We start from the raw sequence: 13,418 nt of genomic DNA on the forward strand, positions 1-13,418 counted from the left end.
TTATATAAACCAACCCATTTAACTCTTGTTTGTTTGGTAAACACACAATATTACCATGCAGTCCAAATTTTATCCTCTGCAATTGGTTCAAGAATGGAATAGAAAACCAAACATTACTAGTTATTTGATTTTTATCAAATACAGTATATAAGCAAGTCATATATCTACTTGATCTGCAAACATTAACACAGGAAAATGCAAGTTGGTACAATAACCTATGATCACGTAAGCCTTCATCTGCACAAGACTGTGCATGCCTGGTGTGCAACTTGTATCTTCACAAAGAATGCAGCTAATACCTGTCAGACAAGAAACTCCAGAATTTAATTTATTCAGATTCCTTTCCAAGGTTTCGCCTCTTCGCTCTTGCAAAATGTTTAAAACATGGTGCTATGGAAAAACTAAGGCGATTAAGCTTACACTGGGTAAAATTTGAGATCCTAGTTCACGTACCGGAGGACTTCCAGATGCTGCCTGTGATGGTCAGACCAGGAGACACTATTAAAGACATCAGGGTTAATTTAGTAAAACAAGGAATTACCTCTTGGAAGAAATGTTTTTCCTACAATGGGAGAGAACTAGGAGAATATGAAACTATTAAGGACCTCAACATCAAAAGTGGTGCAGTTCTTTTGCTTGTGCACAAAAATGCAAGGTAGGTAGATTTATTTGGAAAGAAATGTTTACAATCGAATGAGATCATGGATTTTTTTTATCTAAATTTTAGTTTCCTTGTGATTTAGGTAAACACATATGAATGTTTAATTACGGTATGTTATACTGGTTTGAGAAAGGTATACAGTATGTCTTAGAAATGTATCTGTATTAAGGTATTGCTTAACAATAGACATATACCCAAATCTGCAACAACGCTCCAAACCACCCCTGCTCGTCATTAAAATTCTGTTAGGGTGCCGGCTCCTACAGCCCATCTCCACTTCCACAAAAGTGTAGGAATAGGTGAGAGTTGTATTCCATCTTAAATTCTTGTGTATTGTTTTTTATCATGAAACCCAAAGTGAATGCATACATTCTGTCTCCATCCAACACCCCAGATGGGTTTAATTCTAAGGGCTTGCTCACAGGCATTACAGTAGGTACAGGTATTGCTCAAATTAGTACCATATTTATATCATGTACTAGAAATTATTGTGGTACAAAGGCCAGATGTCACAATATATGTTTTCTGCATCCAAACAACTAAATAAATTTGAAATACATATACATTTACCTGTAGAAATATTTGTGATTCTGCTCAGCCCTTTTAATGATGCACATATTGAAAATTCAGGAGACTCACATCACTTCATCTTCTACTTTTAAGAAATATAGTGGAGTTCCCTTTTAATTTCCAAGCTCAGATGCAGGTGAGGGTCTACTTACCTTATTTTCACACAACACTTCTGGATTCCCACAATCCCACAAGCCCCTGGACTTCTGGACACACCCAGGGAGTATAAATTGCTATCTCTCCCAGGCTCAGAAGCTCAGAGAGGCCACACCAGATGAGACATAAATGACTATATAATCTGTAACTAGGTACTCCAGTGTTAATCTTGACAAGCAGGCAGCTGGGTTGCAGTACAATACCACCCAGATTCCTGAGATGACCCAGTCACTGAATAGACCACTGTTCCAACTTTGTCTAGAGTGCTGAGCCTAAACGGGAGGTGGTCATGTACCTAGAGCTGTTTGCCTGTGTGCAATTGGATTATTTACTGCTTCAATTATTGCGTTAGTCAGCCCTCTGTAATCTTTGACTATTGGGTTTCTAGTGCTGTATTTGTGCATTGCTCCTAGTGGTTCCTGTTTTGTAATGGCTACATATTGTTAAACAAGGTGTGACAATCTAATTCCTGGAATGGACTGTAAAAAAATGCTTGCTTACCTATACACTAGCAGCTGTTGTCACCTTCAAAGTAGTCAACCTGCGAAGCAGAAACATTCATGTATTCGTTTTCCCAATTGCTATGCTTTATCTTTGTCGCGGCGCACTGGATTTTCAAAATGTTATCAAATCTGTGTCCTTTTAAGGCATTTTTGAATTTTGTAAAAAAACAAAAGTTGTAGGGTGTTAAGTCAAGAAATAAGGTGGTTGGTAAAGTTTCAGAATAGATTTCTAGACCAGGAACTCGCGAACACTTACCATGTGCAGAAGCATTGTCGTGGTGAAGAATCCACTTGTCAGGCCAGAGTTCCAATCTTTTACTCTGAACAGTTTCCCATAACCTTTTCAAAGTTTCCAAATAACATTGGTAGTTGACCACTGTATCATGTTCTTGTGTCATCTTGGACATCTTCCTGCCCTTCCTCAAAGCGCCTATGCCATTCAAAAACACATGATTTCTTCATGGAATGTTCACCATAAGCCTGATGTAACAGGGCTAAAGTTTCACTCACACTTTTGCCAATTTTAACACAAAATGTTATATTAATTCGTTGCTCCAGATTCCTGTAACTAATTTTCTGCCAACAGCGCAATTGCACACAAACACGTGTTATTTCTTTTTCTACTTCGTAAAGACTGAGTCAACTGGTCTTCGACCCAGGCATGTGCAAGTTAGAACATGTCAGAACACGTTTGAGTGCAAATGGCTGTGTGACTCACCACCATAGTGCTACGCTGCATGCATTCCAGGAATTATATTGTCACACCTCTTATACTACACTGTTCAAAAAAATTTAAGGAGCACTTTGGAAACACATCAGATCTTAATGGGGAAAAATATCATGCTGGCTATCTATACTATGGACTGAGTAATGTGTTAGGAACGTAAGAATGCCCCATCATTTGATGGAAATGAAATTGATCAACCTACAGAGGACTGAATTCAAAGACATCCCGAAAATCAAAGTGAAAAAATTATGCAGCAGGCTAGTCCATTTTGCTGAAATTTAATTGCAGCAACTCAAAATGGTACTCAGTAGTTTGTATGGCCCCCACATGCTTGTATGCATGCCTGGCAACATCGGGACATGCTCCTAATGAGATGATGGTTGGTATCCTGGGATATTTCCCCCAGATCTGGACCAGGGCATCACTGAGCTTCTGGACAGTCTGAGGTGCAACCTGGAGGTGTCGGATGGACCGAAACATGATATCCCAGAGGTGTTCTATTGGATTTAGGTCAGGCGAGCGTGGGGGCCATTCAATGGTATTATTATTATTATACAGGATTTATATAGCGCCAACAGTTTGCTCAGCACTTTACAATATAACGGGAGACAATACAGCAACAATACAGTTCAATACAAGAGGGAAAAAAGGGCCCTGCTCCTCAGAGCTTACAATCTAGGAGTAGAATCAATTCCTTCATCCTTCAGGAACTGCCTGCATACTTTTGCCACATGAGGCCGGGCATTGTAGTGCACCAGGAGGAACCCAGGACCCACTGCACCAGTGTAGGGTCTGACAATGGGTCCAAGGATTTCATCCCTATACTTAATGGCAGTCAGGGTGCCATTGTTTAGCTTGTAGAGGTCTGTGTGTCCCTCCATGGATATATCTCCCCAGACCATCATTGACCCACTACCAAAATGGTCATGCTGAATGATGTTACAGGCAGCATAATGTTCTCCACGGCTTCTCCAGACCCTTTCACGTCTGTCACATGTGCTCAGGGTGAACCTGCTGAGAGCACAGGGCACAGGGCGCCAATGGTGGACCTGGCAATACTGGTGTTCAATGGCAAATACTCTATGGTCCCAGGCAGTGAGCACAGGGCCCACTAGAGGATGTCGGGCCATCAGGCCACCCTCATGAAGTCTGTTTCTGATTGTTTGGTCAGAGACATTCACACCAGTGGCCTGCTGGACATCATTTTGTAGGGCTCTGGCAGTTCTCATCCTGTTCGTTCTTGCACAAGGGAGCAGATAACGGTCCTGCTGATGAGTTAAGGACCTTCTACGGCCCTGTCCAGCTCTCCTAGAGTGATTGCCTGTCTCCTGGAATCTCCTCCATGCTCTTCAAACCTTCTGGCAATGGCACGTATTGATGTGCCATCTGGAGGAGTTGGACTGCCTGTGCAACCTCTGTAGGTTCCAGGTATCGCTTCATGCTACCAGTAGTGACACTGACCCTAGCCAAATGCAAAACTAATGATAAAAAGTCAGAAAAGATGAGAAGGGAAAAAAATGTCAGTGGCCTCCACCTGTAAAACCATTCCTGTTTTGGGGGTTGTCTCATTGTTGCCTATCTAGTGCACCTGTTGTTAATTTTATTAACACCAAAGCAGCTGAAACTGATTAACAACCCCTTTGCTACTTAACTGACCAGATGAATATCTCAGGAGTTTAATTGACTTGATACTATACTCTGATTAAAAAGTGTTCCTTTATTTTTTTTGAGCAGTGTATATGCATTACCTCACCTTTTTGCATTTCTCTGCCTACTCTGATTTATTTTTGTAAGCTTCAGTTTAAAACTCTTCTGTCTGATTAATTGGTTGATTGTGCGTGTTTTTACAGGTGGCTCCACATACAGTTGTGCTCAACAGTTTGCATACCCTGGCCGAAATTGTGAACTTTTGGCATTAATATTTAAAATATGACTGATCATGCCAAAAAAAATGTGTTTTATTTAATGATAGTGATCATATATTGCCATGTATTATCATATCATTCTTTGGCTCCTTTATAAAACATAATGATAGAAATCACCCAAATGGCCCTGATCAAAAGTTTACAAACCCTGGAAAATTTGGTCTTGGTGCAGACACACAAGGCGACACGCACAAGTTAAAATGGCAATTAAAAGTTCATTTCCCACATCTGAGGCTTTTTAAATTGCAATTAGTATCTGTGTATAAATAGTCAATGAGTTTGTTAGCTTTCATGTGGGTGCACTTAGCAGGCTAGATACTAAGCCGTGGGGATCCAAAAATAACTGTCAAAAGACCTGCGTAACAAGGTAATGGGACTTTTTAATTATCTAAAATTGTATAAAAAGATATTCAAAGCCTTGAATACGCCAGTCAGTGCTGTTTAATCACTTATTAAGAAGTGGAAAATTCTGGGATCTCTTGATACCAAGCCAAGTACAGGTAGACCAAGAAAGATTGCAGCCACAACTCCCAGAAGAATTGTTCAGGATACAAGAATTGTTCGGGATACAAAGAAAAACACACTAGTAATCTCTGGAGAAATACAAGCTGCTTTGAAAAAAGACAGTATAGTTCTTTTGAAGGAGCACAATATGATAATACATGAACAAAAATGAGCTGCTGGTCAAGTTGCTAGAAAGAATCCTTTACTGCTTCAATGCCACAGAAAAGCCAAGTGAGCTATATCAAGATATTGTCAAGCATATTGTAACCAGACTTTTATTGTGGCATTGGAACATTACAGACTTTTGAAGTACCAAACCACTGTAGGCATCATAAACAGGATAGGGGTATTCTACTGAACATTTAACCTGTCACAGTCAGACAACCAACCTTTAGAGCTGAGGTTTATTATGAATCTGAAACTTCTGAATCAAGAAAGCTTATACACAGAGTCAACACTGCTAAAGCCCATATTCCAGCATTAAAAGGAACAAAATACTTCTACTATCACTTGGTAATCTTTAGTTCTCATTCACAAGGGCATTGTGGGCATATAGTGTGAATTGGCCATTTGGCCATCTGTTTATGCGGCTGGAGCTGCCAGGAGCTGCATGTAGGCCTCCTATGTAACTCTATGGGTATGCAGTGAATGCATGGATACAGCCGCTCTTCTGAATTTGACAGTGGTGAGTGAGAGGTACTGAATGCAGGCAGTGTGCTTCATGCTCCTTCACGCCTGTGAAAATAGGATGAATGACTGTGTCCATACAGCCACTGCATCCCTACACAGTTACATAAGCTGTTTCCACACAGCTCCTGGTGGATCCAACCAATTAAACAAACAGCTGTAGAGGCCACAGCCCCCATGTGAATGTGGCCTACAGATCAAAAAGCCGATTCATACTGTAAAGGCCACAGCGCCCATGTGAATGAGGCTGTAGGTGTAGATTATATTATACTATTTATAGAGTTCTATTAAAAACCACCCTGGTCCCTAGATTCCAGTAAAAGTACTTTGGCATACCTTAGGGTATCTTGCCTTATCCATATAGCAGATTTCCTAACACTATGCCATCTACTGGTAATAAACTCCTTCTACCTCCTTGTCTCTGTTTTTTTTTTTTCTCCACTTCTCTGTTTTTTCAGAGTCCTCATGTCCCAACTATATGTTGCTTCCCTACTTCTCTTTTACTAGCACATCTTTACTTTAAAATCTTTATCCAAGTGTTTATGCCCTTTCCCACTATACATTCACCTTGTTTGACAGTGTTTTGGTATGCCTTTCCTGTCATTTTGGGAGTAGTGTTTATGTGAAATATTTTTTTAGTTACAACTCAATTTTTTACTAGCCTATTACCCATGGTAAACATGTAATGACACCAATGTTTCTTTTCTCTAGTTCACCAGGTATGTAGGTAGCAATTTAATTGCTTGCAATTTAACTAAGTTAATCAAAAACCATAAATTCCCACAGCTACTGTAGCTCCAGAGGTGTTGAAGAACAAGCCTTATTCTGGACACTCCTGGGTTTTGAAAGGTGTACAGGTTATCAACATGGCCAGCTGTATGAATTACCAGACCAATTTTGCTCTGCTGGTATATGAATTTACAGTAAAAGAAAAAAAAAGTGTGCTTATTTTCCCTTTTTTATTTTATTCTATATACAGGTAGCAAAGGTAATACAGATGAATTTGACAGAAGATTGCACGTGCCATTTCTCTGGAGAGAATGCATCTTAGAATCACAGAATTGCAGCAATAAAGGTGGTGTCCTTAATTCCAATTTTTAAGCTTTGCAGAACATTTAAGAGCTGCATTAAAAAGGAACATTGCTATGGCCACAATATATGGCCACCTTATGTGTAGTGAAACTTTTATACAAAACTGTGACTGTATCTGGATCTGTGTTTATACAAAACAGAAAGAGTTCATTGTTAACATGCTCATCCTGTATATGAGCATGCCTTTTTTTCAGCAATCCGATATCACCAAGTTCCTGAAGCCAGCACTTACTGTGTAATCATTATTCATCGTATCAGCTGTAGGATCACCAACAAGTAAGATGCTGGAAAGGGACTTGCGCATAAGCTGAAAGGTGCTCAATGGAATTCTCTTGTGTCTTATGCATAGCAAAGCAGTAACTGCTACTGTCTACAATGGTAATTGAATACATCAATATTCCTATAGATCTGTACTTTAAATCCCAACAGTATGGAAATTTGCATTTTATTATTGTAAATAGATGCATTTTATTTAAATGTACTGTCCATCTCTCAACTGTATTTGTAAAAAGTAAATTATATTAAAGATAGTGAATGATTAAACAATCCTTCCATCTTTCGAATATTTCAGAATTCATGACCCCCTATGTTCTGCAGATTAGGCATACTGGGGTAGATTTACTAAAACTGGTTCACTCAGAATCTGGTGCACCTATGCTTGTTAGCCAATCAGCATCTAACCTCAGCTTGTTCAGTTAAACTTTGGCAATAAAACCGGGAGGTTGATTGGCGTCTATGCAGAAGTACATCTAATATTGCTCTCTCCAGCTTTAGTAAATAAACCCCACTGTGTCTAGAAACTTGACTAGACAGTTTCATCTCAACCAACATTCTATACAACCCGGTATAAAACTCACAGAACACATCAGATGGCTAGAAATAACTAATTACTTGAAAAGAGAATCAAAGGGCACTCAAAGCAATTCCCTGGTAATAATTTAGTCAATGTAGAAACAGGAAGAGGGCTCAGTGTCCATAACATTAATGGCCTTTTTGCATAGAAAGAAAAAGAGGGAAAATTCCTGATTGTAAGCCGCCATCCCCAAAATAACACTTAAATGAAGAAGGAGGGACCCCCTAAGCCGGAGCCTGGCGATTGCCGGCAAATACTGACAAACACTGACAGAGAGGACGGCTGCATTGTTTTCAATGGAGCTCTCCTCCTTGTCAGTTTGAGCACACTGATCCGGATTGCTGAGCTTAGCCTTCCGGATCAGTGTGCTTAGAGTGAAGCACCCCGCCCCCTAGTAATACACTCCCCTCACATAGTTAACCCTTTGATTGCCTTCTAAAGTTAAACCCTTCCTCCCCAGTGTCATTAGTACAGTGTCAGTGCTCTTTTTTTGCACTGATCACTGTATTGGTGTCACTGGGGATGTCAGTGACCCCAAGTCAGACCCCCCCAGTGTCAGAATGTCCGCCGCAGTCCCGCTATAAGTCGCTGATCGCCGCCATGAGCCGGTATCTATACCGCCATTTGTAAACGCTATAACTTTCATGTAAACCAATTAATTTACACGTATTGGGATTTTTGTTTACCAAAGACATGGAACAGAATACATTTTGGCCAAAATTCATGACAAAATTTGATTTTTACATTTTTTTACTGGACATGTCTTATAGTAAAAAGTCCAAAATATAGTTTTTTTTCTCAAAATTGTCGGTCTTTTTTTATAGTGCAAAAAATAAAAACACACAGGTGATCAAATACCACCAAAAGAAAGCTCAATTTGTGTGGAAAAAAGGACATAAATTTCATTTTGGTGCAGCATTGCATGATCGCACAATTGTCAGTTAAAGTAATGCAGCACCATAACACAAACTGCTTATGTAACCGTTTCCTGACTGCCCTATAGCAGAAATATTGCTACAGGGCAGCACGGGTGAGCAAAATCACGTATATATACGTGATTCACGCTCCCATGGTTTTCACGCCCCTCCCAGATAGCGTCAGATTGCCCATCAGTACACCAGTCATCACATTTAACCCCTTGATTGCCAGGAACATGCTCATACACAATAAACCTCCATTGCTAGTATAGTGTCTGAGCGGATCAATGTCTTTGATCAGATCAGCACTATACCAGCGTTCACATTAGTATAGTGTCCCCAAAAACGCAGCGTTAGCGAGATCAGCCCCGTCACCTGCCAGCACCTGCGTTTAGCCCCTACGCTTACCCCTCCCCTTCTCCCCCAGCAAGTGCAGTGTCAGTAGATCACTGTCACTTGATACATAGCACACAAAACCGCAGTGTTCGCAGAATCAGGCCTGATCTCTGCTTGCACTTGCCGGTAAATTTTGATGACTCTCATATGTAGCAGAGTGCCAGTACTAGTGCTCTACCTTTTGGTGAACTGGCAAGCACCAACGGCCTAGTATATCCAGGTCTTTCACATAACAGCACTGCAGTATCACTTGGTGATGTGGCGAGTCCCATAAGTTTATATTGTAAAGCGCTGAGCAAACTGTATAAACTATATAAATCCTGTATAATAATAATAATAAGTGTAGTACAAGCTGGTGCGGTGGCGAGCACAAGCATTGTCCCGCAACCACCAAAAATTCGCACACAGGCCTGTAGAGCCCCTAGTATTCTTCCAGATGTGTTGGAAATCACGATTGGCAGTCCACAAATTCTGCAGCACCCGTACTTCCCCCATTCACTGCCCAACCCGGAATTCAGGTGGAAACAGCAAATTTAACTACTCCCCTTGATTTTTTGTAGCTGTTTTTCATGGAAGATCTGTATGCGTCGATTGTGGATCAAAGCAATTTATATGCACAACAATGTGTCACCACCAACCCAAATTAAAACCTTGCCAGACCATTTACATGGAAACTCATTACGGTTTCCAAGTTTAAATTTTTTTGGACCTTACCCTCAACACGGGCATTACTAAAAAAAATTAATTGTGGTTGTATTGGTCCACAGACCCTACTCATCATATACCCGTGTTCTCTGCTGCCATGGCCAGGCATAGATATGAGCGTATAATGTGTTTTATGCATTTCAACAACAATACACTCTGTCGTCCTTGAGGTGACCCTGAATTTGACCGGCTCCACAAAATTCAGCCCCTCATAAATCACCTTAACCAAAAATTTGCAGATGTCTTTACTTCCCAGCAAAACATCTGCATTGATGAGTCCCTCATTAATTTTTTGGCCACCTTGCATTCAAACAATTTCTCCCCAGCAAGCGTGCCAGATATGGGATCAAGATGCAGAAGACCTGTGAGAGGGCAACAGGCTATACTTATAAGTTTCGGATTTTTGAGGGAAAAGATAGTCACGTGGAGCCCCCCGGATGTCCAGACTACATGGGGAGCAGTGGCAAGATAGATTGGGACTTGGTGTCATCCTCTTTCCATATGGGGTACCACTTGTACGTGGACAATTTTTATTAAAACGTGCCACTATTTAGACATTTGTACAATCTTGGAACTGGCGCATGTGGTAAAGTGTGACCTAATGTGTGCCCACCATTAGAAGTGGGTGGATGCAGGGTGGTATATTCTAATGGTGGGCATACCACACACTTATTCTGGCAGAGATTTCTTCTCTTTTTTTCATTCAGCCCACAGGCTGCATACAAAAAAAAAAAAAATAGCATATACACCCAACAAGGTCCAGCGACGTACTGGTACATCACTGGACTTTGAATGGTTATACCAGGATGATACCTACAGCTGTTTCGCAGGATATAAACAGCGCCATTTGTAAATTGGGAAAGCATATGATCACACTGATCTTGGTGAGATTAGATAATGTAAGGGCAGAGGAGATATCTAGAGTCTGACAGACCCCAAAATTCTCAAAAAAGAATATATGACAACATCCATTGAAGTTATACGGGATATTTGCATTCCCTGTGATAGCATTAAAAGTGATAAAAAAAAAAAATGAAAGGGAAAGTGTAAAAATAATTTAAAAAAATCTAAATAACTTAAAAAATCTTATTGCATTTCCTCTTTATATTACCACAGTAAATATAGTATAGGGCTTAAAAGACAAATATGTCCAATTCCGTCATTCATCCCATCAATATTATTGTAATGGAAAAGAGAGGACTATATAAATATATAGGACCACATAATAATTTCACAGCAAGCCCAGTAGGGCCTAAAAAGAGGGGTGCTCAAAAGGAGGAAGCAAAGAGGCTTACCAAAGAGGCCTGGGTATAGTGCTCTCTCATATATGCAGGACCAAGCTGCAGCATTGCAAGAAACCGTGTACACTGGCTCACAAGGACAGATATAAACCACTCGATAGTGCTGTCCTTAAAGAGATTAATAAATAGTATGTAAATACAAATGTCCAACTGACAGCTCTTGGACAAAACCAGAAAAGCACTTTAATGCACAAAAAGGGCTACCCAAAAATAACTGCAGAGTAGCTTACCAAGACCCATAAAAATACTGCTCCCCAATATATGCAGGAAGGAACCTGCAGCGTGTCAAAACCGTATATGTCAGCTCACAGAGAAGGAGGATTATTAGAGGACACGAGAAAGCTCCCTGTAATATAGGAGCCTAATTAGAGCAGTGATGATATCCAGCATGGATGGCGTTAGAGGACGTTGGACCCATGCTGCATCAGCATGGACGTCGCTAGGAACCTCCCCCCAGAACGTCAGTGCGCAGCATTGCCCCGCCCAGTTGCGGAAAGACATCAAGCATCAGCGGACCGCTGACATGCCAAACAGGCCGCCAGGCACAGAGGCAGGACATGTCCAAGCCGCTGTAACCCAGACAGCCAAAAACAGAGCCACAACCACCAGTGAGCAATGGTGGTGCAGCCCCAGCGTGCCGGGGATCGGGCCAAGAGAGGACCACCATACAAGTTCAAAACTGCCGAACCCCCAGTCTGGGCGGCATGAAAATAGGAAGCATTCATGTCTACAATTGAAGAAAATATACATAATACATAAAAAAGAGCAAAACGGGATAATACACAATAATTGCAAAATGCAGCGCTAGACAGATAATGAATAAATAAATATATCAACATATATATATATGATGCAATAAATGTAAAAACATGCACAGTGGAGCACTGTATCTGATGGTGAAAATAACATCTTGATTTGACGTATAAAGTGTAGAAGTGACACAAATATAATATATATATTAATAAATTCAAAGTCCAATAAACATCATAGAGTGAATTCCGTGACTCCAGTGGCTGGTAAACGAATGTATATTGCACTAACCAGAAAGTGCAATAATTCATGCATTTGAGTAAATTAAACCACTCCTGGTCATCTGGATCTGAAAGGTAACTCAGAGGATTGTCAGCAAATCAGGTGATCAGCAGACTGTTACTCTCCAGGCTCCAGGATAAATCCCATCCAGTATTTGGGGACCAGTCATAGGTATTGGTTGGAAGAATCCACCTTAAAGGACTGTCCTTTGTTTCTGGTCTCAGCATCCACCGTGATGATACCATAATTCATATCCTCTATGGCCAGTCAAACATAGTCATACTGGGTATCCTTATTGTGTAAATTCATATTCTGGTTTCAGTGCTGTACAATGACTCTGTGTGATGTATTGTATTGTATGTCTATGTGTCATAACAATTTTTCACAAATAAAATTTTTTACTTTTTTCATATTTTTGGTACTATTTAAGCCTTCAAAGTCCCAAGTCCTAGGGGGTCCCTCCCTCTTCATTTTTTTGCAAAGAAAAGGATAATGTTTTACCTTGAACAATGTAGCATGATACTTTGCACATGAATAAAATGTTAGTTTTAATGCCAAGGAGCCTGGTTCCTGTTCTCCACAAATTCAATAACGAAATAATATTGGCTTGAGTTTTCCAATCTTCTGTTTTTCAAGGACCTTTCAGAACACAACTGGTTATAACTGAGCACTAAGATCAGTTTGTTGATGAACTATCAGCCTGTTGTTGCCAGAGTTGCGCAAATATCCCAAAGCAACCTTTATTTTTACAGTTGCACTGTATATTGTGTATTGAGTAATATACTATACATTAATAAACAAATTAAACTGTTACTTGTGGAGTATCAACAATGATGACATATGGTGGCTTTCACTATTACATCTTGAGCGTAGGTTCACATATATGTGGTGCGGTATATCGTATGTGATTCACACAGGAACAGCACCACATTCCTGTGCAAATCACATGCGAATTCTGTGCGGTGCGATTTGAGGCATACATTTTGTATGGCTCAAATCGCACCGCATGAGCACCAAAAAGGTGCAGGGCCCTTTTTTGGTCCGTACTAGAATCGGAACGCAGGGGTATTCACATCTATGCAATCTGATTCTGCACATCGCACTGCGTTTTGCGGACCGATTTCGGGGTGTTGCTAACTTAACATACACACCCGCAGTGGTTCACATGAAGAGGGTGCAATTGTGATGCGGTGCGGAGTTCGCACAGAAACCGCGAATTCCGCACCACATCAGTGTGAACCCAGGCTGATGCTGGTAAGGGCTTGTATACCCAGCCACCATTTGATTTTTTAAAACCCTATTCCACGTCATAACATGTTATTATAACATAGATATCAATTATTCTCTTCAGTCAAGCAAATTATTAACTAGGTGGGGGAAATCATCAGC

General features: G+C 40.5%; 1 protein-coding gene across 1 annotated transcript; it reads left to right on the forward strand.

The window, feature by feature from the left end:
- The first annotated feature begins 333 nt into the window (after positions 1-333).
- TINCR (TINCR ubiquitin domain containing) lies at positions 334-12,439 on the forward strand. Its single transcript, XM_089670868.1, has 2 exons — positions 334-655; positions 6,713-12,439. Exons 1-2 carry the CDS (start codon positions 393-395, stop codon positions 6,714-6,716), a joined length of 267 nt encoding a protein of 88 aa, XP_089526994.1. The 5' UTR covers positions 334-392; the 3' UTR covers positions 6,717-12,439.
- Positions 12,440-13,418: the final 979 nt, after the last annotated feature.

The sequence above is a fragment of the Staurois parvus genome, unplaced genomic scaffold (assembly GCF_062004578.1).
Source record: "Staurois parvus isolate SC_StPar_1 unplaced genomic scaffold, SC_StPar_1.0 ptg000096l, whole genome shotgun sequence".
Taxonomy (NCBI): domain Eukaryota; kingdom Metazoa; phylum Chordata; class Amphibia; order Anura; family Ranidae; genus Staurois; species Staurois parvus.